We start from the raw sequence: 26,172 nt of genomic DNA on the forward strand, positions 1-26,172 counted from the left end.
AATGTGGCACGTGCCTTTCTCCGTACTGCCAGGGCTGCGCCCCAGGAAAGCAGGAGGAGCCCTTCTTCCTATTGGCCCACTTTCCTCTGACGCACACCCTGAGCAGCACATGATTGGACAATCGCTACAGTCCCATTTCCATAGGCCAGCATGGTGAGGACCGTCGAATGTGGCACGTGCGGGTCCCCAAGTACGTCGAGGGCTGGTCCCCAGTGCAGCAGGAGTTCTTCTTCCTATTGCCGCACATCCTAAGCAACTCATTGGACAATCCCCACAGTTCAATTTTCGTGGCCACCATACGCAAAATCCCTGCATGTGACTTTCGTGCTGCGTGCGATTGTGGGGGAATAACTTGCAACCAGGGCAGGGGGAGTGTTTTCTTCTACGCACATTAGTTCAGTAAACTCTTCACTGTATCCTGTAGACGAGCAAACAAAACTGCGTTGCCAATTGATGATGACAAGCCATTTTCTTGGAAATACTCGGCATTTACACAAGTTGCAGAAGAACATTCCACGAGCAGACAAAAAAGTGTACATGCTTCTGTTGATGAGACATCTTCCTTCATCTGGCTCGGAACAACATCTATGAGTAGACATACTCTTTGCGGTATTGTAGATGAGAAAAGCACCTGTACCGTGGGAAAAAGCGTCCTCACGACATCCAGAAACCTCCTCAGTCTACGGAACAAATGTAAGCAAGGCAGGTAGCCCATATGCATGCCGCCGTAAGGAATTACGATTACATCTACTACTGGAAACGTGGCGAGGTCTTTGCAAAGTGCATGCATATTGACGAAATGGCACTCGTACACACCGTTCCACAATGTGTCCACTCCTTTCAAACCAAAATTGCAGTCAGTTTCTTTTCAGGCATAGTTGTGCAGATCTATTACAACATTCTGGTCAATGCTTCTTGCACAGTGTGAAAGAAAACGGCATTGCCAATGGCACTCAAATAAATGCCATTTCTACGGAACCACTGCATATTTTGCGACCTCATAGTGGGTGGAGAACATGCCAGCAGTCTGCATAAACTGACGCCTAAGTCTATTTATAACACACCTTCCGACCGCTGGCTGGGGACAAATTACACTGTCATGGACCCACACTGCTCTTGGTGTTATGCATGAGAAAACCACCTTGACAGTAGTAAAAATACACATCACTGCGGTCAGCAACCTCATCAGTAGACGGATTAATCGTCCACACGACATGCAACCCAAATGTGCACTTCCATAGTGCACCACGACACAGTCCACGCTCGTGACGGATGCCACATATCTGCAAAGGCGAACCATCCCGCCGAAACTGCAGTCACCCTGAGAGGCCCAGAAAGTGTCCACTCCTTCCAACCCGAAATTACCAGCAACGCCTTTTTGCACGCAACACCTGTGCAGAAGGCGCACAAAAGTATCCCCGACAATAAGCCCTGTGCGTCTCTCCATGTCGACCACCCTCACGACACAGTACTGTGACTAAATGGTACCGCCCCTTCCTATCAACCACGTCCTAAACTCCTAATTGCCTATTTCCCACAATTCCATTTCCACCCTGCTCATAATGGGAGGATGTGCACGTGTGCTGTCCCATCTACAGTGAGGGCCACGGCCCAGTAAAGCTCTGACAATACTTCTTCCCTTTGCACTGTCACTTTTTGCAGCACTCCCCCAATTGGGTGCTGTCACATTTCAAAACATGCATGCACCAATCACATACAAAGCCTCTGCGTTGCACACTGTCATTTCTATACACCACTCCTTATTTACTGTTAAACACTCTCAGTACACGTTTCCGTTTGATAGCAAAACCCCTCCATCTGAAATTTCTGGTAAAGAAGGCACTATTGCAGCATCCACAAACATCCTAACACGCCCCCAGCACACCTTTACCTATGCACACAACATTGCGACCCTTTCCACACCCACCACAACACTACGCATGCAAGCAAGCGACCATTTGGGCACCTAACATTATGCACAAACGTTACATACGTAGCGGCAGTTCTACCCATCTCCCCCAAACCATGAAACATCCTTTCACGAAAACGTGTCACACTTAGCAGAAGCCACAAACACAGCGCAGCCTGCACTACCATTCACACGCTATTGTGTCACTGCCAACCTATGCAGACCGCCTTCACAACATTGGGCCTTCTTCAATAAATCTGCACACAGCAGAGTAACCAACCACATATAAGCTGCCCTTCAACCATAACCGCTTCCACACTCACATTATGGACGCACTGTACCCTGTGGCCACACTACCCTACTTCTCACTGCACCATCTTCTGCCACACACCAAATACTGTAGCATGTTCCAAATATCACCACAACCATTGACAATACACAGTAGACGCACAATAGACGCTTTGCAACTCACGTGTGCTGCTGTAGCATGTCGACAATGTGCTGACAATTCTCCAAAGATCACCACCCTGTGCCTCATACATTGCCAAGCCTGCATTGCTCCAGTGGATCTGCTCCTTGCACACAGACCCGTAATTCAACAATACATGTCAGCATATCACCAACTACCACTATGCACATATGCACCACTGGCACCAGCACTTCTAACAACCTCGACACCGCAGTGGACATGCACATCATTACATAAAACTGTTACCATAATGTATAAACATTACACTGTCTCCGGCACCCCTACGCCCTTTCATTCACATACTATTGTCTTACCAGCTTCCACTCAGAAAGGATTGTTTCACTGGCAACATAAACACAACATGTTTACAACATTGCCCATACTGCAAGCATTGTGCACACAGCACACTATCCAAACACATATAAGCTGCCCTTCAACCATACCCTGTAACATACTGACAGTATACAAGCATTGCACCCAGTGCTCACACAGCGTGACTTTTCACTGCAGTATCTCCAACCACAGGGCACCGCCATGGAGCTATGCAGTAACAAATTGCTACAGTTACCATAATGTACAAACAAGACACAATCTCCTGCATCCCTGTGCACTTTCAATCACATACTATGGGTGTACCCACTACCATTCACAAAGTATTGTTCCACTGCTAACCTAGCCACAATCTGTTTGCAACAGTGGCCTATAATGGTTTAACTGTGCTCCACACCGATTCCTTACATGTCACCACCCTCTAACTCATGCACATTGAAAAATACATTACTGCTGTGCGTGTCCTCAAGGCCTAGGCTCTTGAATACATGGCCTACGGCCCCGCATCCAATAGTCTAGGCCTTGAACACACTCAACGGCAACGTAATGCCACCATATCATTAACTGTGACAATCCACATAGACACCACTGCAACCAACACTCCTACCCAACCTGCGCACCACCATGTAGCTATGCAGCAACAAATTGCAACAGTTAACACAATGTGGAAAGAAAACGCTCTCTCCTGCACCCCTACACACATTCATTCACATATTATAGGCGTTCCCACTCCCATTCACAAAGTACTGTGTCACTGCCAACCTACCCACATTCAGTTTGCAGCACTAATGCTACTGCAACCAATCTGCACACACCGCACTATGCAAGCGCCACCCTGTACCGGATGCAGACTCAAACATGCCTTCCGTGTTGTGTATGTTGCAGCCCTACGCTCCTCAGTGCATGCCCTACAGCCTACGCGCTTCGGCCATGAACCCAATAGTGTAAGCCTTCCATAGACCCACCGCACCTTCATTCACCCATGCATGCCTCCATGTGCCCAACTACAGCATTGCATCCGCAACCCACCGCTACCTGCGCTCCCACCCAATCTATGTCATATGCAATTCACTCCCCATCTGCAAATGACCTGCCACCACTCCCCACGAAAAGAGTTTGCCGCAAACAGGTTGCGGCAAAAGCTAAGGGACTGTTACAACAGCTGCCTCCTATCACCACAGAAAATACTAGCCCACATATGACACATATAAACCACTTCTCATTCCCTAGCCATTCCCTCCCTTATTGCTGCCAACACAATGCTTACGGTACATTTTCCAGACCCTTCCGCCGCCGCACTGTCCTCCGATACACCATGACGGCTTTCCCCAAAAATGTTGATGCACAGCACGCTTCCCTCCAGCTAACCACCGGCCGCGTCCAAACTGACACCACGCCGTAGTGCGATCCAATGACACTTCTGTCCGCGGAGCGAACAGGGAAATTGGTCCGTTTTGCGGACCCAGATATCACACATTTTTTGGGATGTACATTTCAATATTTTGCAAAAGAGTTACCGGTCTGATTTCCACCGAACACACAAAAGCACACTTTCTGGCCCAAATCCCTGCTCCTGGCGCAAATTCAGTGAAAATCTGTCCAGCCGTTCGACCTGTAGCCGTGCACAAAGTTTTTCCCCATTCAGTCTATGGGAAAAAAAAATGTTGGGACACCCCCCTATAATTCCCCACGACCCCCCGCACAAAACCTCGCCCAACTTGGCGAAAAAATTCAGAGAGGCCCATTTTTTTTTGCAGTTTGGTGAGGATTTGACCAGGGGGAGCGAAGTTATAAGTCGCCGATAAAGTGTTCTTCCTATGGGTTCAACAACTTAACCATATCTACACGCCCGCTACCGTACGCCATGTAATTAATATATACAGTGAGGAAATTCGGGTTGCTGCTGGCTGGCCCACCGCCCCGGCATGCGTGGTGTGCACGTGCAGCGAGAGTGAGTGACTATAAGTCTTAAAAGACTGACTGCTCTGTGTAGTAGCGTGTGGGGCAGCGAGACAGGACCTGTTGGCCGGGCCGCATCGGCCGTGCCTTGTGTCAGTGACAATGTGTGTGTGTTGTTGAATATGTGCATGCCGTGAGTGGCCAGTCTGTGTCTGTGTGTGTGTGTGTGTGTGTGTGTGAGACTGTGATGACCATGATATAGTTAGTTGCGGGGGGACCCCGGGCAGCAGGGTGAAGCTAGGGGTGGGGCGACCACTGCCACTGACCCCTCACCCACCCCGGCTCTGCCACTGTCCTGAAGGTGCATTATTTGTACACACGTACAGCAGTAAAAATTATTTTTCAACACCACGTTAACCTAATGAATTTCCATTTTAAGTATATTAATCATTATAAGTAGGCTACTTTCATTCCTTTCTCTTGTTAAGAGATCTGAAGACTGTCACTTTAAAGAAAAGAAGCTGTAAACACATAATAGTAAGATGATGAAATAAACCATTTTAAAAAGCTGAGTTGAATTGTTTCCGTATGATATAATAAGAGTTCAATGAAGGTGACCTACTGTCCAAAGTAGTTCTAAAATGTTGCACATTTATGTGTATGTACCGCCTGGGTGTAAACTTTTCAAGACTTCTGTCACTGTTCACTCCTGTCATGGTCTCACTGTGTGGATTAAATTGTGACGTGCCCATTTTATTTTAAAAATAAATGTTTTCATGTCTCCCATTGACAGGGTTTCGTTGGACACCCTTGCTGCATTGCTAAAATCAAGTAAGTGTTCTTATTGTTTTTAAGGCATTTAAAAGAATGTAAATATCTTCAAATGTTTGTAATGTTGTAAATAAAAAAACATGTCTTCCAACGGCCTATCGTTATTTTTCTGGCAAAACTGGGTAACTTATTATCCTGAAGATTTAATTTATTTTGCTAGTTAATTTCTGTTCTATACGCGAATGTGTCTTTCTTTGGAGAAATTAGACAAGCTCCTTCATTTCTAACACAAAGGACACCCAAAATCTACCTTAGCAACGTTCCCTCTGCATTCAACCTGAGCAGCGCTTGATTGGCTACACCCCCTTGTATGCTGTTAGGCGGCAACTAGACCATTCAATAGTTGCTTTGCTTACCCTGTTCAGATTCATGCAATGGGCATTTCTCCTAAGAGAATCTCTCTAAAGATATGTCCATTGTATCCCTGGCCAGTGCTTGCCACTGAATTCATTATGGCTCATGGTCTCCTCTGCAAGCTTCTAACCAGTGCAAGAGCTATACTCCTTCACTTCATTGCCACTGCCATAGAATGTTTTGAAAACTGGCAAATAATATTTTCTACCCAACCACAGATATAAGCTGACAGCTCACTAAAGGTTGCAGGTCCCTCATGTTGCATTGTCAAATATTATGCTATTTTATGTTACAACAAAACTTTTATTCTACACCAAATCACCACTGTGCATGTCTCGACTCCCCTGGCTTGTCTGGAAATGGGCATATTGTGCCCCCGCCAGGCTATCCACACCTTAGTCTACAAAAGAAAAGGAGGTGGAAGGAACAATAAGAGGATGGGAAAACTGATGCAAGAGAAATAGACAATGTGGGTGATGTAGAAAGGAAAAGCAATGTTTGTGATCGATTGAATGCGTGTAGAGCCATTAAGGTGAACAATAATTCTGGATTACAAAAAGAGGGGTAGTCTGAACATGTTTGGATTCTGCATACTATGTGAGTCAGCTTCCAAAATTGATAGGTAGATAATACCTTGTAATGTTTGGATGGGTTATGGGCTCTAGAGGAGCTCAAGTCACCCAGTTAAATTGTGCAGGCTTTTTGAACTGGGTTTATCTTTAAATATTTCCATGGGGCAAACCTCCAGAAAGGTAATTCAGGGAACTGCCAACTCTAGGGGCCAAGTATGGACTAGCTAAGGATGCATTGTGTGAAAGGTGAATGTAGTTGAACAAAAGGAAAGGGTGGGTTGCTATGGATAAACTGATAAGATGCAAGCCTGACCCAAGTAGGTATAAGAAGATCTCGTGATCAGAATGTCCTTGTTCCCACTTAGAGTACTTAGTTCATACTAATGCTTTCAAGGTCAGAGCATCAAATGTCCTATTATTCTTCGAAAGTAATTTCTGGGTGCACCAAGGATCATTTTCATAAGGAGTTAAATATGCTATATCAAAATGTTGTGCACTTAGCCAAATTACAAGTAAATCTACAGATTAAGCTGAGTATAATTATCCTGAAAATACGACCATACTGTGATGTGTCGAATACAATGGCTTCCCGATTACAGATCACAAATGAACTAACGCTAAGGAAGACCTTTCCTATATAACAATTTGATTTTACGGTGTCGTTATTCACAAGTTGAAGGTGGTACACATTCTTATTTTATGTCATGTTATAAGGCCTCCTCACTGCATAAATTAACATCCGGAGCAGCACTGGAAGTTGGAACACTGTACCTCTGCTTTGGGTGCAAGACACCAGTTCACAGAATAAAAGGTGTGTAGATGAGAAAATGTGAAAGGAGGTGCTAGAGCAACAGACCACTGAAGGGGTAATGCGGCAGGGAAAGGGGGGGATGCCTGTGGTAGCCTGAATGTGTGTGGATGCTTTAAGGTGGACCATAAGTATATCATATCAATATGCCCCTAAACAGTGGCCCATCATCAGTAAATAACTAGAATAAGTCCACAGTGGACATCAGCCAGAAGCAAGACCCATGCAAACTGAACCTATGAGCAATACCCCAGTAGCGCCCATCCAATGAGCAACATCACAAGCAGCCCTACCCAATAGCAGGGTGTTCAGAACAAAAAGGTGAGGGGGAGGGAAAGGCCCCTTGCTAGACTGGGAAAAGCCTAAGGTGAAACACAAATGAGAGTGAGAACAAGGGTGGGTGGGGGGAAAACAGCCGGGTTGCTGTTGGCAGTGCTGCAGTGTGGTTGCTACCCAATAAAGCACCTTAATAGACTGCCTTACAGTGAAGTGGGACATGCTCGGAAGACATGGCAAGCAACAGAGACAATAGTATACATGTGGTGGGCAGAGGAAAAATTACAGAGATGTTATGAAATCCTAGATCTGTCAAGACTATGCCTCAAATTTGTAAAGAGAGTAAGCCCATCTTGTCCTGTCTTCTTGATTCCCACACCCCTGCCTAAAACCTAAACTCTGCAGCATTAGGGACTCCCATCTACCAGGTTTCTGCCAGTTTTCACCTCTGGTCCCTCAGTGTCCACATTCACCCCTGTCTCCGCCAAGATCCCTGCCCATAAGTACACTAAAAGCATTATAAACATAGAAAACCCCAACCAGAACCCCCAACTCCCCTTCATAGGACCGAAATACTTTCCTATGCCGGCTGCCTGAGGAACCAACAGAATACTCTCCTGCAAAACCCACCCCAATGTGCAAGACCATCATAGTGCACCCTTAAAACACCCTTTTTGCATGTTGCTAGAAACTCAATCCATTAGGACGCCAAGTCTGGTATGGCAAATCCTGGGAAGGAGCACCACCAGAGTTATCAGATTCCCCAAGCATACCAACATTTTGCTAAAGTAGGTGAGAACAGAGCCTTCCCTCCTGCTTTCCTGCAACGCAACACGATTTTCCCCTTCACTTATTTCCAGGAACAGTTCCTCCTGAGCAAGATGAGATCTGTCATCCTGACCCCACCAATGCCAACCCAGGTGCAAAACTTAGTCATAGTTCAATCCATGTAAATCCCTACAGCAAGGAAGGGTTTTTAACAGAAATTCCATTCCCCTGGTAAGCAACTACCCTCTTGCCCCTCCCCCACTCAGTGCCCCCATGCATTTGTTCATGACTGTATCCTTTGCGATGAGTCCACATCTGGTCCAACTTCGGGTTGGCCAGCTGGCCCTGATGGCCTTAAAGGGCTACGGTGGAAAAGGTGAGATGAGATTTAAACCAACAAATCTGTGCACCTTCTGCACCATTTGCTACATGGCTAGAGCCGACCCACGGATTCCCTACTTCACACTATTTTCAATCCCTCCTCTGCTCTGGATTTGCAAACCATTTGCTCCACTCACTGCATAGGAGACCCTTCTCCTCTCCCCGAATGGAAGGCCCTGGCCACTCCCACCTATCTCTCTCCTACCCATCGAGGCCTGCACCGCTCTAGAAATAAGCATGGGTTTCAGGAACTTGAGTAAAGGCCACATGGTGTAGTACCAGAGTCTGCCCTTTACACACAGAACTGACGTACACCAATTTGACAAATTCTCATTATAAAGTGTGTGCGAAACATACAACCGGTGCTCCAGATAGGATTTTGAGGTGGGATTATTTTACTTCCTATTTTTAAACTTTGAGAGTAAATGTTATTTCAAGGGAGTAAAAATAAGTTTTCTCCTTCACAAGAGAGTAAAGCATGTGACATCCAGCTGACGAGTGCAGAAAGTTAACTGTGTGGACATCATTATCATGTGGTCCACATCATGACAGAAAAGCAGATTTCGAATGGATTGTGTCCTCCCACGTATTCCTCATCTTTGATATTCTCCTATATCCTGCTTGCAGCTCTGAAACTTTTCTCTTCAGTGGGCGCTGTGCGTCATTGTCGACCTTATGTCCCTCGAGTAGGACGTCAACCCTGGTATATATGGCACGCACTGCACTGTGCCTTTTGCCTCAGTTAAATTTTTCCGCATGCTCGAAACGGTTCTTTGCCTCGGCGTGTTATTTACTGCATAGTTATGAGTTTTGTTATAAAAATGTCTACTCCTACCCCGAAAACAGGCTTCAAGAAATGTGCTGAGTGTTTGGCTAAAATGTCCATAACCAATCTTCATCAAGCATGTCTCTGGTGCCTTGGGGTGGGCCACATTGTCGTAGACTGTGGCTAGTGCCAATCTATGAATGGAAAAGCGTTAAAGGAGAGGAAGGGGAAACTTTCTTTGTTCAAACCATCCGGGAGTTCGTCTTTGGTGACCCCCACAAAGTTTTGTCCGAAGATAAGAACCCAAGAGGGAGATCGCCAAACCGGGCCAAGAGGCGCAGTAAAAGTTTGAAGCGTTCGAGATATCGGCGCTCCTCTTCGTCGGAGGAGATCAAAGAAAAGGAGTCATAGCTCTAGGTCGTCCTCTACGGATTCCTCGCCCAAAGGGAAACGGGTAAGATGTCCTAAAAAGGGGGCTAGTCAAGTGGAACGGGAAAAGTTCAGCTGGCAGATGTTAAAGGTATTTGAGAAGGCGACAAAGCCAGCTCCTTTGTTGAAGTCATTAAAGATTACCTACCCAATCACGCGAAAGGCCGACAGGATGTTGTCTGTGAAAACCACTGACCACGCGCCTGAAGGCCCAGATAGGTCGAAGAATTTGAAGTCCTCAAAAGCATCTTGTGTATCTATCATGGCTTTGATGCTGTTTGGCAGAATCCTGTACAGTGCCCTTAGGGACCACTACACACAATTAAGACTACAAGTTGTAATACAAGTTCACCTTTGGCACAAGCCTGTACTACTGTGTTAAAGTGGTAGCAGTAGCGGAGCAGCCAGGCTTATCTCAAGAGTATATGAGCAGTAGCAGAGATTACCCCAAGGGACCACAATTACTGTGACTCAAGCAAACACTGATTAAAGGTTTCAGGTAAAAAAATAGAAGTACATTTATTTTTAAACCATTTGTTATAAACACAACACTTCTATTAATTCAAAACCACACATAAAATACACTACAACCAACCAATTCACTTGGTACAGTATAACTCAAGGTAAGTACCCTATGTTTTAACGCACCAGTGTTGTGAAACAAAAGATGTTACCGGGAATACACATGCGATCACTTTTTAACAGTAATGACAGTTCGGTCTTACTAAAGATACACGTATCCGTGGCAAGAAATGTTCCTGGGGCAAAAACACACTTAGCACCTGAGTTAACCAGAGAGAGTTGGGGGCAAATAAACCTAGGCAATACTTTTGTCAGGGCAGACAGAATCAGAGAATACGAGTTGACAGGGATTCAAGAGTCAATAGGCCGGAGCCAGTGTCAAGTGGAACCGCGTTCCTGTTGTCGAGGATCACACAGTCGGACAGTTCAAGATTCAACATTGCCAGGAGTACTTGGATATTGTCAACAGAGGAAGCAAAAGTTAAAAGAAGGAGGGAAGATAAGGGCAAGCCTTGGAGGAGGAGAAAAGGGATTCACCCTAGCTCTTCGAAGCAGAACACAGTACATTATTCAAGGAAGAAGCTGGTGCCACGGCAGTTGTTCCTGGTAGTTTCCTGCAGACCCACGGTTCCTGGAGCTTCGGCAAGAAGGACGACGTCTGTAGGGGTCTGCACTACGCAGGGATGAAGCCAACAGCAGCGATGGTGAATAAAAGGTGCGCTCCTTAAAAACAGGAGAGGCTCTTCAAATGGCTATCCGGACCACTACAGCAGTGTGCAGCGATTTCGACCAAGAGGATCCTCCAGCTGTGGAAGATGAGCTGGTTGACCCCACCAAGCTCAAGGGAAGATGACTCCGGACTGGATCTTCTCTGGTTGTCGAAGGGTAGATAGCTCAGGACTGCAGCAGGGCTTCACCGGGACGGGATAGTTGCAACAGCCGTCTTCTTCTCTACTTCTCTTCGGTTCCTTGTAGTTCCAGTGGCGACTCTCACTTCCAGCCCAAGAGTCCTGCCTTTTATGCGAAAATCCCCCATTCACACAGCCTGGCTGTCAATCACGCAGCAGGGGGTTGTCCAGCCCGGACAACCACCTCAGCCAATCATGGCAAAGTGCGACTTGGGTTTCCTAGGATACCCTGTGCAGGGGGTGATTACCCCCCTCCCTCACATTCAGCCCACCTAGACACCCAGCCGCCTAGAGGAGGGCTTCTTGGCAGAAGACTGCCAAAAGACGGTGAAAAAAGAAGGCAAACCTGGTTTGCTGCGCAGAGTAAAACACAAGAAGGACTTTAACAAAAAATAATGGCGAATAAACCCGACCGGAGCCAAAAGAAAAAGTATTTGGTCAAACAGGTTTATGTTTGAGGCTAATATAATAGCGTAAAACAATACGTTTATATAGTATAAACGCGGTAGAAAGGTTTGGGTAGATACCACTGCCACCAGCCAAGTCTAAATGTTACAAGAGCAAAACAAGGCTCTAGGAGGTACAGATAAAAAGGGCTAAGAAGTAACCCTTTCCAATACTCCATGTAAGATGGTGCCTACTCGATCTGTGGTAAATGACTATGTAAAGTTAATGGTCACTGCAGTGAAGGTGCTGTGTAACACACAAAAGAATGGGGCTACTGCAGTGGTGTACTCCAGAGCCCACAATCACAAAAACAGATGAAATACACATGGCAAAACATGGGTAAGAGTGGGGGAAAAGCTCACACTCTTACCAAGTGAAGAAAATAACTCCAGAAATCCAGCAAAGCTGCTGAGGGACTCACTAGGTAAGGGAAATTAGCCATTGAATGAGAATTCTCCCTAACAGACGCCTCAAAGGGATTCTCCTTATCCGACCCATTCATCAGTGTCGAAGACGTCGAAGTCAATTCTATAGACGCCAAAGCAGTCGGGGTCAAAACCCTTGAGGCCTTTCGAAAGTCCATTGAAGGTTTTTAAACCTCATGGAAAAAGCCCTATTTATAGTTTTTGTAGGGAAAACGGCACTCCTGGTGTTCCAGAGGAGCTGATATCCCAAGAATCTAAAATGAGAGACCTTTTGGACATGCTATCTTGGTACAGAGAAGCTTCACCCGCCCCATATATTCTTCCCCAAACCCCATTGCTGACATTGCCTCCCATAGGAACTGCCAGGAAATCAAGTCAAATACTTTCTCAAAGTCGATCAATGAGATAGCTGACGAGGAGTCGATCAGATTGGCCCTATCAACCGCAACGTGTACCCGGCAAACGTTCATTCGAATGGATTGTGTCCTCCCACGTATTCCTCATCTTGTGATAATCGTTATCTCCAGCTTCGCTGCTTCGGAAAAATTAATTCTCGGCAGAGGGCGCTGTGCTCGAGGTCGTGGCGTCGATTGTCCCTCAACGTACTCTGTACTCTGTCGACGTCACCGATGGTATAAGTAGCTCGAGCCGCGCCTGTTGCTTCAGTTCCGTTTTTCCGATCGCTTCGCTATCGAGAACGGCGCGCTTCTATTTTCTGTGAAGAAAATGTCATCATCTTCGACACCTTCGATAACCAGGACTGGGTTCAAGAAGTGTGCAGATTGTGGATCTAAGATGTCGATTACCGATCCCCACCGGATTTGTCTCTGGTGTCTCGGTTCCAGTCACCGAACCGACGACTGCGGCTCCTGCCAATCGATGACCGAAAAAGCTCTTCGTGAGAGGAGAGGTAAACTGTTGGTGGGGAGGGAGGCCTCAAAAAAAGTTTTGTCAAAAAAAATAAGAAAGCGACCGATTCTAAGGGATCGGATCGCTATAGACACTCAAAGAGATCTCGATCTAGAAGTAGATCGAGACATTCTTCGTCGTCATCGAAAAAAATGAAGAGGAGACATAGATCTCCCTCGTCATCTTCTTCATCAGAGTCGACCGAAGAAATTTGTTGTCCGACTAAATCGGATTCTCCCAGTAAGTGGGAAGAATTCCACAAAAAGATGATGGAGGTTTTCGAGAATGCAGCCTCGACCCCCTCGAAAGAACCTCGAAAAAGCCATACCCCTAAGGTCGCTCCGTTGGACGACAAAGGGAAGTCCAAGGCTACTATGGCTAAGACCAGTAGCGTCGAGGAATACAAAAAAACCTCGAGTCGACGTAAAACCGTCGAAGAAACCTCGAGAATCGAGCACCTCTCCGGTGCCGGCCAAGAAACACAAATCGTCGAAGACTTCGTCGACGCCCTTGACGTCGATCATTTCGACACCAAAACCACATACGTCATCGACGCCATTATCGAAGTCATCTTCGAAAACTTCGAAAACACCCTCGAAAACTTGAGGGCTTTGCCATTTCCTTCGAAGCAGATGGAAGAGGAAGAAAGGAGATTCACTCCTTTGCCCAGATTAGACTTTTTCAAGTCTATGTCTGCAATTTATGAAGAGTCTGCTTCAGAAGAAGACGACAAAGTTACTCCTTTGGGGGTTGCTTATGGGACAAGACAAGTTCCTGAAGAACTTATTGACCAGGAATCCAGAATGAGAGACCTGAGTGATACTCTACATTCTGCCAGTGGAGTTGACACATCCCCAGAATTAGAGCTTGCCTAACCTGATCCTGCAGAGCATGCAGATGCTGGGTACAGGGGTCTTATGACCAGGGTAGTGGAATACATGGGTTGGGGTAATACTTCACCCATTTTTTAACAAGATGACATGACGGATATTATCGTCAAGGGACCTCAGAAGGATCCTGTTCTCCCTTTTCACAGGGCCCTTCAAAGGACTGTGGAGAAAAACTGGGAGAAACCAGAAACCATTGCTGCTGCAGAAAGCACTTTTCCAAGAAAATACAGACCAGCTGGATCAGATCCAGAATATTTGAATAAACACCCTACTCCTGAGAGTTTAGTCATTCAAGCAGCATCTACTTCGAAACAAACTGCTTATCCTACTGTCCCTCCAGATAGAGAGGATACAAAAATTGACGCCTGGGCACGTAAAGTTTTCACGTCAGGCAGTAGGGCACTTAAGTCGGCAAATGTCACCTGTACCCTAGCCAGGTTTACCCATACCCTGTGGGACTGTATTTCGGCGGCGGCTGATCATATTCCGGAAGGCGAGGAAAGGGGAAGGCTTCCTGAATATAGTCAAAGACGGGAAGGAGGCAATGGGGGAATGCCTCCAGTCTGGACTGGATACTGCTGATAGTATCAGCAGATCCATGGCTGCAAGCGTTGTGCTACGCAGATTTGCATGGTTGAGGAAGTCGGGGTTTGCACCGGATGTGCAAGCTAGACTCCTCAACATGCCCTTTGATGGCTCGAAGCTCTTTGGCAGAAAGGCTGATGAAAGCCTTGAAAAACTTCAGACCTCGAAAGCGGCAGCTAAATCACTTAGCGCCTCTGTGGGGATGTGAGGGTGGACGGAGAGGGAGAGCGGGACGCACGGCCAGAGGAGCCCGCTGTGCCGCGGGCGTGTGTGGCGCCGTACGTGGGCGCCGGGAAGGCGTCCCAGAGCCTTGTCGGCGTCCCGCGACGGTGCCGACGTTGCAGCCGCGGCGCCGCGGGTGCTCACAGCCGCATCGCCGCGTGTGCCCACGAGGACCGGGTTCACTGGCGCTGCGGCTGGGAGACCCGCGAGCCCAACGTACCTCCGCGGCCTCCGGCGGCGAGCGGCGGCGAGGCTCGGGAACTAGCGAGCCCGACTCGTGCCGACCGCTCGGCGTCGGAGGTGCGCCAGACAGCTGGGCAAGGACCCATCGGGGGCAGCCAACCAGAACCCCCTCCTTACCTCATGCAGGGCAGACCCAGAACAGTAGCATGGGGCCTCAAGCAGGACGGGCCTCCGGGAGACATGCCTCAAGGGAGACACAATGTGGGGGGGGCGGGGCCAATGGAGAGGGTGTGGCTGACAGCAGGGAGGGGAAGCTAGAGCCAGGCAGCCAGAATAAAGTAGGAGGTGGGGAGGAGGCAGCACTATTCATAGAGGGTGGGTGCCTAGGGTCCCCACCAATCAGACAGGGGGGGAGGGAAGTTGTCCCCGATTGGCCCTTTTTCCCTCCAAACCCCAGGTATAAAAGGGACTGGCCTAATGGCGTTTTTGTTGCTTTTTGCAGGGAGAAGGAGAGGAGAGTGAGAGCAACTGGTGGGCCTATCCGGGTCCGTGAGAGTAGGAGACACTCAAAGAGAAGAGGAACTCCTGGTGCCTTTTACTCACAGTGAAGTAACTGTGGGGTCAACCTGGAGTCCAACTACCTTGGTTAAGACATTGTGTAATAAAGGTCTACAAAACTCCACTTCGCCTACTGTCCTGATTTCTACAGCCTCTTTGCGCCAGCCTCTAAAACCCTATTCCGGCTCATCTTCCTGGAGGGGTCGTTCTTTTCGATACTACTCCTCTTTTAGTAGAGGAAGAGGGCAGGCCTCTCAAAGGGGCAAAAGGAACTTCCCTCGTGGAACACGGGGAAGAGGTGCAAAATCAGCCTCAGGAGCGGCATCTGTACCCTCAGCCACTCCTGCAGCCGCCTCCAACTCCTTCTGAGACCTTGTTACACAAAACACCAGTGGGAGGCAGGATCTCTCAACATCTGAAGGAATGGCGAGGCATTACCTCAGATGCTTGGGCACTGGAAACAGTAGCCCAAGGTTACTGTCGCCCCTTTCTAAAAAGGCCTCAGAATCATCCACCGGGAGCCAATTCCGTCAAAATTCCGGATCCGCTCCTGTTGCAGGAAATTTTAACCCTGCTAGAGAAAGGTGCCATAGAACTGGTACCTGTAGCGGAGAGGAACAGGGGTTGGTACTCCCCATATTTTCTCATCCCAAAAAAGGACGGAGGACTGAGACCCATCTTGGACTTGAGAAACTTGAACAAGTTCCTCAGGAAGGACAAGTTCAAGATGGTGACTCTTTCTCAGATCCTTCAGGCTCTCCAACTCCAAGATTGGTTGGTGGTATTGGACCTTCAGGATGCTTACTTTCATGTGCCAATCCATCCAAAGCACAGAAAGTACCTGAGGTTCGCGATTGGCAATTCTCATTATCAGTTTCGAGTTCTGCCATTCGGGTTGACCTCCGCCCCGAGGGTTTCCACCAAACTGTTGGCGGTTGTGGCAGCAAGTCTCAGGAAGGGGGGTATTCACATATATCCCTACCTGGACGACTGGTTGATCAGAGCAAGTTCTCCAGAACAGGCTCAGGAACATCTTTCGATCACCTGCCACTTCCTCCACAAACTGGGCTTCTCCCTCAATTTCAAGAAGTCCCACATGATACCATCCCAGAAACTCCAGTTTATCGGAGCGGTCTTGGACACTTCATCGGGAAAAGCCTCGCCTCCCGAAGTGAGAGCTCTCCACATCCAGCAGATGGTAACGAAGTTTCAGAATGCCCAACGTCTACCGGCCTTCGATTTTCCCAGGTTGCTCGGCCTCATGGCATCCTGCATTTTTCTTGTACCAGAGGCCAGATTGAGAATGAGATCCCTTCAATGGGCACTCAGAACTCAGTGGTCCCAGTTCTCAGGGAATATGTCTGATCTTCTGCAAGTCCTGAGCGCAGTTGCTCAGGATCTTCTATGGTGGGCGTGCAACGACAACATTCTCAAGGGAGAGTCTTTTTGGCAACCATGGCCGGAGATAACGGTAGTGACGGATGCCTCACTCACGGGGTGGGGAGCACACACCAACGATCTGACAATCAGCGGTCGTTGGTCTCCATCGGAGTCCAAACTACACATCAACCTATTCGAGCTGAGGGCAATCAGACTAGCTCTGAAGGCCTTTCTGCCCTCTGTACAGAGAACGAATGTTCTGATAATGACGGACAACACAGTGGCCATGTACTATCTCAATAAGAGAGGAGGAGTAGGGTCGCTGCCACTGTGCAGAGAGGCAATGCAGCTCTGGTTCTGGGCAATAAGAGAAGGAATCTCTCTGTCGGCAATTCACCTAGCCGGAGAGAAGAACACGGCGGCAGACGCTCTGAGCAGGCAGAGCACGGTCTCTCACGAGTGGGAGCTGGCTCAGGAAGTCCTTCTAGAGATCTTCACCCTTTGGGGAACCCCTCAAGTGGATCTGTTAGCCACCGCGATCAACCGGAAGTGCGATCAGTACTGCTCAAGGGAATTTCCTCAAAGAGGAGCTCTGGGACACGCATTCTTAGTGGAGTGGAAGTTTCCACTGCTGTACGAGTTTCCCCAGTCCCTGTGATTCCTCAAGTAATCAGGAGGTTGAGAAAGTTCAGGAAAACCATGATCCTAATTGCCCCGGATTGGGCCAGGAGGACCTGGTACCCGGACCTTCTAGACATGTCCATCTGCCCTCCAATACGTCTTCCGCAAAGAGAGGATCTTCTCTCGCAAGAGGAAGGTCGGGTTCTCCATCCAGAGGTCAAAACACTCAACCTTCACGCATGGTTTCTGAGAGGTTGAGATACAAGGATTGGGATCTTCCGGATGACGTAATGGAAATCTTGCTTTCGGCCAGAAGACCAGCAACAAAGTCTTTGTACCAATGTCGCTGGAATAGGTTTAGTAACTGGTGCAAACACAAGGATGTGGACCCTTTTCAGTGTGGTACCCCAATGGTGCTTTCTTTTCTGCTACATGTAGCTAATCTGGGGCTCCAGATAGGAACAATAAAAGGATACCTTGCTGTGCTATCCATTTTTAAGCGCTCCTAGGAAGAGGTTTCATATTTCAAAATACCGTTAATAGTTCAATTCCTAAAGGGGCTCACTAATGTGTACCCTCCAGTCCCTTTTCATGTACCAGCCTGGGACTTAAATTTAGTGTTAAAATTCTTGACTTGCATACCTTTTGAGCCTCTGCACTCATGTCCATTGAGGCTTTTGACTCTAAAAACTGTCCTACATGTGGCCCTATCATCAGCCCGCAGGGTTAGCGAACTTCAGGCTCTCTCATGCAAACCACCATATACTATTTTTTATAAAGATAAGGTAGTCCTTAAAGTTAAACCTTCATTTTTGCCAAAAGTAGTCTTGGACTTCCATTTGTCACAAAAAATAGTACTTCCTACGTTTTATCCTCCTCCTCATCTGGGCAAAGAAGAGGAGAGATTACACAGATTAGATCCCAAGAGGGCTCTTAGTTTTTACATATCTAGGATGGCTAAATTGAGACAAGATGACCAACTGTTTGTGGGTTACACTGGTCAAAAATTAGGCTTTTCTGTAACGAAACAGACCATTTCCCGCTGGATCATATTAGCTATAGTTGAATGCTATAGATTAGCGGGAAAAGAACCACCAGATGGGCTTCGTGCCGATTCTACAACGGGAATGACTACTTCTGCGGCTCTAAAGAGGGGAGTCCCGGCAGCAGACATTTGCGCAGCTGCAACCTGGAAAACAATACATACATTTGTTAAACATTGTGAGAGGAAAGTGTAAGAACACGTAAACTGTACTGTGGGGTTGGATGGGAGGGTCGATGAGGAATACGTGGGAGGAAAATCCAGTCGAAAGAACGTTACAGTTGGTAAGTAACTTGTTCTTCTGGTGGAGCTCCCCGGCACAAAACCACACTGGTCTGTATGCACCAGCGTCGATATTACTATTATTAGGTTTTGCTAACACCTTTGCGAGGATCCTCGCTTTAGTGTTGATCAGCCTATATGACTCCGTGTGCTTCTTGGGGGGCGGAGGGACCATTATCGATGCCCTACGAAGGTCTGTGGGCAGTAAGCCTACCGACATACTGTGTGTAAATAACTGTTGCATCGGCTCCACTACCCTCTCCCGTAGTACCTTCCACACTTCAACTGGGAAACCATTCGGGCCTGGCGCCTTTCACGATTGTAGATCTGACATTGCTGCATTGATGTCGTCCGTCGTGATGTCTCTATCCAATTCAGCTTTCTGTTGATCGGTTAGCCTTTTGAGGCCATAGGAGTGTACCACTTTGTATGCCATATCGGTGGGGTAAGTGTGCAGCGCTTGATACAGGCGCTCATAGTATATATTTAATTTCTCTGCCACCTCCTCAGATAGTGAAACTGTCACCCCTTGATCCTTTGCAATTTCATGGATGTGTTGCACGTAAGGTATGCTTCCTGCAACCTTGGCCGGGCCTGATGCGTCGCCAAAGAGGGACATCTCAGGAATTCCCTTTCCTTATCCCCAGCTGCCATTTCCAAGTTATCTAGATTCTCATTTCTTCCGTGCATCCTAGTTGCTAGGGCGGATATCAGTGACCCCCTCAATACCGCTTGGTACCCCTCCCACAGGGTCTGCTGGGTTGCTACCACTGCAGTGTTATGTTTGAAATACTCTGAGGTTGTCTCATGAATAGCCTCCAAAATTTCAGGCGTCTTTAAATAGTACGAGTTCAATGGCCATTTCCGGCATTGACTTGTCTTAAGAGCGTGAGAGTAAAATAACAGAGCAGAATGGTCTGAGATTCTGTGGGCAGCGAACTTCATGTCTCTGAACCTATTTATGGAGTCCTGCGATGCAAAACAAGTTATATAGATGGGACATCAAGAGGTGTATGCCCGAGTGAAAGGAATAATCCCTGCCTTCAGGGTGAAAGTCCCACCAAATATCCATCAAAACCACAGCCTGTGTAAAAGCAGCCAGCTTTGTTTGCCCCCTCACCACCCCAGTGTGCTTGCTAAAATGATCTACTAGTACGGGATCCATTACATCGTTGAAATCCCCCCCCCAGTTGCCATATATCCGCTGTGTGTGATATCAAATCTTCCTGCATTTTGTGTAGTGTATGCAGCTGCAGTGGGGGGTGGGGCTAGACATTCAGAAGACCCCAGTGCTCCCCCTTATAGTTGGGCGAGACCTTTTGATGTAGCAAGGAAGAGGACCGAGATGGCGTAGCCCAGCTGAGAGTTTCAGTCTATAGTGTGGTTTCACCATTTTGCATTTTGCTACAGCTCCAACACCTCGTGTTCCCCTTCCCCACTTCCTGCAGAGAAGGCACTCTGGGTATGACGTTAGGAGGAAGAAAGGACACTTGTTATAGAAGCCAGGATTGTGTCCTTTACAGGCTTACTGTGGACCTTAGTTAATTCATCTTTGAAAAGCTTTCGAAGAAGGATTCACTTGAACCCGTTTGGGATTAGAGTCTACTTCAAAATCCTCTGCCAGAAGGGTGAAGACAGGAGCACCATGTTAGAACAAAATTCTTCTCCCTAGCCATCCCAAGGGTCTATTTGGGATGACATGCTGGTTGCACAAGGTCTACTGCAACCTAGACCCTGGTACCCAGGTTCCTGTTCACTGAAGAACACGGAACTCTACAAGTGCTCTCTACAAACCTTCCTTGTTGGTAAGGGCAGAGGAAAGGACTCTACTTGCACCTGAAATCCTGGACTGGTCTCGCAGTGACCACACAACTAAGGTAGTGACCCCTGTTTCTCCCTGCATCTCCAAACCAACTTGATGCCAGGTAATCAACCTTCAGTGCCTTTCAAGCTGCTGTCTGGGGAATTGGTTCATTCATCTCTGACCTAGACACTCAAGTACTTCCGTATCTCAGAGTTTCACTCGACGTAGACACTGAAACTGTGCTGTCTTTGCATCTCAGACCCACTGAACCTCCTAGCGTCCCCGACAAGGCACCACCTGCTTGGTTACAGGCTTGTTGCGCTCCAAGCTGTCACTGCTGCAATGCTGCAACACTGTGTTGTGCCAGTTGAGCCTACTTGCCCCCTATGGCAGGTCTTTGCTTCTCCGCATCTGATGCTGCAGTCTTCCAGCACTGTTGACCCGACATGACCTGTCGGTTCCCAGCGACTTTGACCCACAAGCTGTCGACATTGCTGAACCACACCACATCATTGGGATCCCATAGACACTGCTCCCTGCTCGACACCGGGCTTATTTATTGGATATTTATAAGGCACTTATACAACCAGACAGTTTCAAAGCATCACAAGGCACACTCGAAGGGAACAAGAGAACAAATAAACAACGAAAAGGACAATAAATAAATAGAAAAGGACAGCGGTCCTACGAGGCCTTGTGACATTTGGAGCGTGCAAGTGCATTGAAAAGAAAAATGAAAAGGGGGGAGAGTGTAAGTGCTGTTATTGTCCCCTAGTGGAGGAAGTGCTGGAAGTGCCAGAAGTGCCTGTTGGGGAGGCAACAGGAAAGTGCAAAGGCGGAGACATCCCAGTTGAAGAGGGAGGTCACTGCCCAGACAGGTAAGTGCAGAGCAGATGGAAACCACCCGACAGGCGGGTGTGGGCCCAAAGGGCAGTGCAGCGGGAGGGGAGTTTCTGGGGGGCGAATGCGCAGAAGGCTAGGACCTAGGACCCTATTGGATTCTTGAGGGACCAGGCTACCAATCTCAGTGACAGAGGGGATTGTTGGCACGGGAGGTGGGATAGCGAAGGAGGAGAAGACACATTTCTTGAGATGTTTGCAGAATGAGAGAGAGAGAGAGAGAGCAGGCACTGTGACTGTTTGATAGGAGAGAGACATCTGAGGGGAGAGATCTACCCCCAGCTCTCTGCTTGGAGAAGCGTTTGATCAGCAGAGAGTAGGAGCAAGAAGAGAAAAAGTGATCTGGGAGGAGAGTCTTTAGTGAGAGATAGTTGCAGGTAGTGTGGTCCCAGAACCCAGACAGCCTTGTGGATGATGCAAAGGGTCTTGAATTTGATTCTTGGAACAACCGGGAGCCAGTGGAGAGATTTTATAGCTGGAAAGGTATGGTCTCAGGGCTTGAGGCTGAGGATAAGTCTTGCAGCCCTATTCTGGATTAGCTTAAGAGGACGGAGCTAAGAAAGAGGCAGGTTGAGCAAGAGGCTATTAGTAATCTAGCCTGGATAGGACCAGAGCTCTAGAGACATTAAGCTTCTGGGGGAAGGTGAGGACAGGAAGAATGCCTCTATGGAGGTGAAGTTGAAAGTGGGTCTTCTGGGCAAGGTCCAAGATGTGAGGAGTAAAGGAAAGAGGAGTCGAAGATGACCCATGGTTTTTGGCGTCAGTGGAAGGGAGAGAGAGGCGAGTCCATAGAGAGCAGTCAGAGTGTAGGAGGGAAAAGGGTAGCATGTGTCCCGATAGGAAAGATCTATGTCTTACTGGCATTAAGCTGAAAGCACTGTAAGGAAGTCATGCTATCAAAGTAAGACAGACACAAGTGATCACAGTTGAATGGTGTTTATTGAACTTTTATCAGGGGTGTGAAAAACGCCCATCTAATCCTAAATCTACGATGGGAGCAAGCTACGACCATCAAATAATAATACAGTCCTTGTGGAGTCTAGTCAAATTAAAAAGGGCCTATACTAAAAGAAAACTATTGCCAATCCTTACCGCTATGCTACAAAATAGTTTGGGGTAATGTTCACAAAAAGATAAGTCAGGATGTTTAGGCTGGGGCCTCCCTTCCCCACGTTTTTAGCACGGGACAAGGCGGGTCACTTGAGCACAGCACACTCCTGGCTTTTCTGGCATGAGGTCACAATTCCTTTCAGCGACATCAGGGGCTTCTGTGCTAAAGTCTCTTTAGTGCAAAGTCTCTTGACTTAGAAGACCTGATGTCCCATAAACAATAAAGAAAGTTCCTTTCTCAATATTTACATAGGGCAATTTGCTCTTCAACCAGGATCCCCCCTCAGCTGGGCTCCAATCCTTCTTTCACCCTAAGCCTCCCTCAGTCGGGTTCAGACCAACTTCAATTTGTAAGCATCTGTCAGACAGATTCACATTTGCCACAACAATCTTCTCGGGTGTTGTTCACCCTGGATCCCCCTCTTCCGGTCTCAGACCCCTTTTCTACAGTTAGTCCCCCTCTTCCGGTCTCAGACCAATTTCAGTTTACAGACGATCAAAGACTTTCGAATGTGCATGGGATTCAACGTAACCCGGTGCAGGACCACTTCGATTTCCCAGTTCAATAATTCTTCCCAGTTCAGGGGGACACCAAACAGAGCCCTTCGAATGAGCACCCACGTGGCGCCGGACCACTCTGCATCTGGTACCTATTTTGGTTTCACAAAGGACATTTGTTTATCAGTTCTCTTTCTTCATCCAATGTTGCCACTTGCAACCTTGAGCACAACACAGTCCGGTCTGCTATCTGTTTCTCAAACTCACTGGCTGTGCTGAACTCATTGGTGATGCTTTGCTATCGGAGTCAAGCATGGCACCACGGTGGCAATCGCTTTTCCCTGCCCTGGCTATCTGGTTGCGGTTCTGGGTTGAAAAGGGCACAGGTGATTCCCTCCTTGTTGTCCTCTCTGATCTCGCCGCCTTTCTCCCCGGTTTAAACTGCTGTCCTGGAATAGCTGCTTCCTGGAGCGTTTGGCCTTGCTCAGAGTGTGCTTTTGTGCTCCGCCTTTTATCCGTGTGGGGAAGTGTGGTGGAAGTCAGGTGTGTGTAATTATCAGTAATTGCCTGACTCTGCCTGACCCTTGTGATGGGACATGTCAAGTATACGGCTCTGGTGCTAGTCCGTTGTTGCTCACAATGAATTGCCCATGAGAAAGGGGTTGTTTTCCGAAAGAGGAGTGGGTTGAGTTTCCCGGTATCCTACCAGGTAGGATGGGGAAAGGGTGTTATAAGGAAAGAGATATTGCGTCTTGCCCTTCAGTGTCACATTTCCACTCCTCGAAGACCCCCCATCTAAGTGATACTCCCGCAATGGTCCACCCCCAGGAACTGGTTCCAATAGCGATAGCCCTGTCCTGGCCATCTGGATGACCGATCCCCGGGGACTAGCGGGTGAAACATCTTCAGGTTTCTCACAGCACCCAGACTCCTGTTTTGATGCGAAAAAGCTGCCTCAATGATGTTGGTTCCCAAGTGCCAAGTGGCCCTATCCCCCTGATCCACCTTTTTCTGTGATTTCCTTTATTGTGATGGGCCAGTAGTGTTTTTATTAGTTTTGTCAATTTTGTATAGAACCATGGTTTGACTATTTTTTATTTTGGTGTCACTGTGTCATTGTTTAGGATTGTTTCTCTACCGGCTCACACCCTTCCTAAAGAGTGTAGCCTGCCCTTGGTGTGTGCTAATGCTTGGTTTACCTTAATGATTGCGATCACTGCTGGTTTAGTGGCTGCTCATACCTGTACTCCTGAAGAACACTAGTAATTTTTATCACACTGTGTCTCTATAATACTGAGGATGTTACCATATGACCTTCCAAGTGTTAGCTTTTCTTCCTTGCCAAACGGTTACCTTAACCTAACTACGTGTACTGTGAATTATTGATTAAATGTGCTATTATGCAAAAAATCCTTTTATGTGGAAACTATGGCCTTCACTGTGGCCTCTCGGATCTGTAGCAAGGAACTGATCATTCCGAATCTGAGACTTGGGTGAAGCAAAACCAGAATCTAAATTTTCATCTATTGAACTGATGGCAAAGTGTTTCTGCGATGAGCAGCTTGAACAGAAAGGCATACTACCAGTTCTTGTGCAATAAAATTGTGACCAACCCATAAAAATTGCCAGACTGATTCCAGCTGATGTTTTGGAGAGTTGCATGAAAAAGTCAAGAAAAGAGGGCTAGGTTTGTGAAATGTGCTGTATATTGGACAAAGAGCTTTAACCTATGCTTGATTCTCAACTATTCAGCTGCAGAGGTTCATTGTACAGTGTCAATCATCTCTTCCAGTTTCAATCACCTCTTCCAAAGCAATTGGTATTTCCTAACGTATGGTTTATGTTGTTTGCTTGCAATAATAGTGCACAGTTTGTGTATTTCCGCAGCCCACAACTGTTTTCAGTTTCATCAGGACATATAGTCATGATTGCAGTACTTTTCATCTGTTAAAGTGTTATCTTCCTTAAATTTAATGTACAGTATGTAATGTAATCGTCCCACAAGTAATGTAACATTTATCATGTAAAGCCCAGCCTTCCCTCTATCCAATATGGTTGCAGTGTAATCTGCAGTTACCATTTAATTGCAGAACCCTCTGTTGTAAACAGTTGGTTTTGAATAGGTCATTGTATCTTCACTCACTTTGCTTGCTCTAATTTTTAGCGTCCATAAATTGTCTGTCCCACTATCAAATTTGTGCCCTATGCCAGGGATCACCAAATTCTTTGACATAGTGAAACAAACAGCACCACTCCATACCAAAACACATACTGGTTAACGTTAATATTACAGTACTAGTTGTCTCATTTAGCAGTTATAATTTTCTTCAACAAAAAGTGCAATATTTCATCTAATATAATGGGCCTCATTTCGAATTTGGTGGTATCCCGTTGGTAAATCCGGCGGGATACCACCAAACAGTAATACTGTTCTCGCCACTTGGTCTGTCGGATATGCCAGCAAATTATAAATGGTGGGAAGGCTGTGTATTTCCTATTTCTTGGAGTGCCATAGGACTCCATGGCTGGGTATTACCGGCTTCAGTAATATCGGTGCCGATAATAGCAGCATTTATGAGTAGTGGGTGCCGGAATTACCAGCAGCTAGGAGCTTCAGGTAAATCCAGCCACCCCACCACCAAACTCTATGCTGGTGCGGTAACGTGCCGCTAAACTGAATTACGGGCACGTTAACACTGCACTGGCATACTCCTAATGAGGCCCAATGTAGTTTATCCAGTAATGCTCAGATTATGATCGACTCTATTCCCAGACACCCAGAGAGCTTTGAGTCCAAAGAGAACTTATTGGACTTGCACCACAGCAGTCCTGGGTAAACGAAAATAAATATCAATAAGTAATGAAGGCTGGCAGCAAGGAATCCTCTTGCCAGATTGAGTTTTTCATAGTGGGTTATGTTGATTTATACTTTGCACTGCTACCACCCAGGGGCAGTCTGAAGGGACTCTTGTGGCTCTTCAAGAAAGAGGACTGGGTTGGTTAGTGAGGGTAGAGCGATAGGATAGGTCCAGGAACAGGAGAAACAGGAGAAACTGGCATCTGTGTGTGTTGGCCGATGGTTGATTGCATGCAC

The 26,172-nt window shown here is 47.3% G+C and overlaps 1 protein-coding gene across 4 annotated transcripts in view; it reads left to right on the forward strand.

Moving 5' to 3' along the window:
• AGTPBP1 (ATP/GTP binding carboxypeptidase 1) overlaps positions 1-26,172 on the forward strand; it is a 2,604,148-nt gene that overhangs the window by 1,025,251 nt on the left and 1,552,725 nt on the right. For all 4 annotated transcript variants that reach the window (XM_069625853.1, XM_069625856.1, XM_069625854.1 and 1 more), the window contains one exon: positions 5,401-5,438. In XM_069625853.1, the coding sequence (XP_069481954.1) occupies positions 5,401-5,438 (38 nt within the window). The remainder of the gene's footprint in view (positions 1-5,400; positions 5,439-26,172) is intronic.

The sequence above is a fragment of the Ambystoma mexicanum genome, chromosome 6p (assembly GCF_040938575.1).
Source record: "Ambystoma mexicanum isolate Mex_15411 chromosome 6p, UKY_AmexF1_1, whole genome shotgun sequence".
Classification (NCBI taxonomy): domain Eukaryota; kingdom Metazoa; phylum Chordata; class Amphibia; order Caudata; family Ambystomatidae; genus Ambystoma; species Ambystoma mexicanum.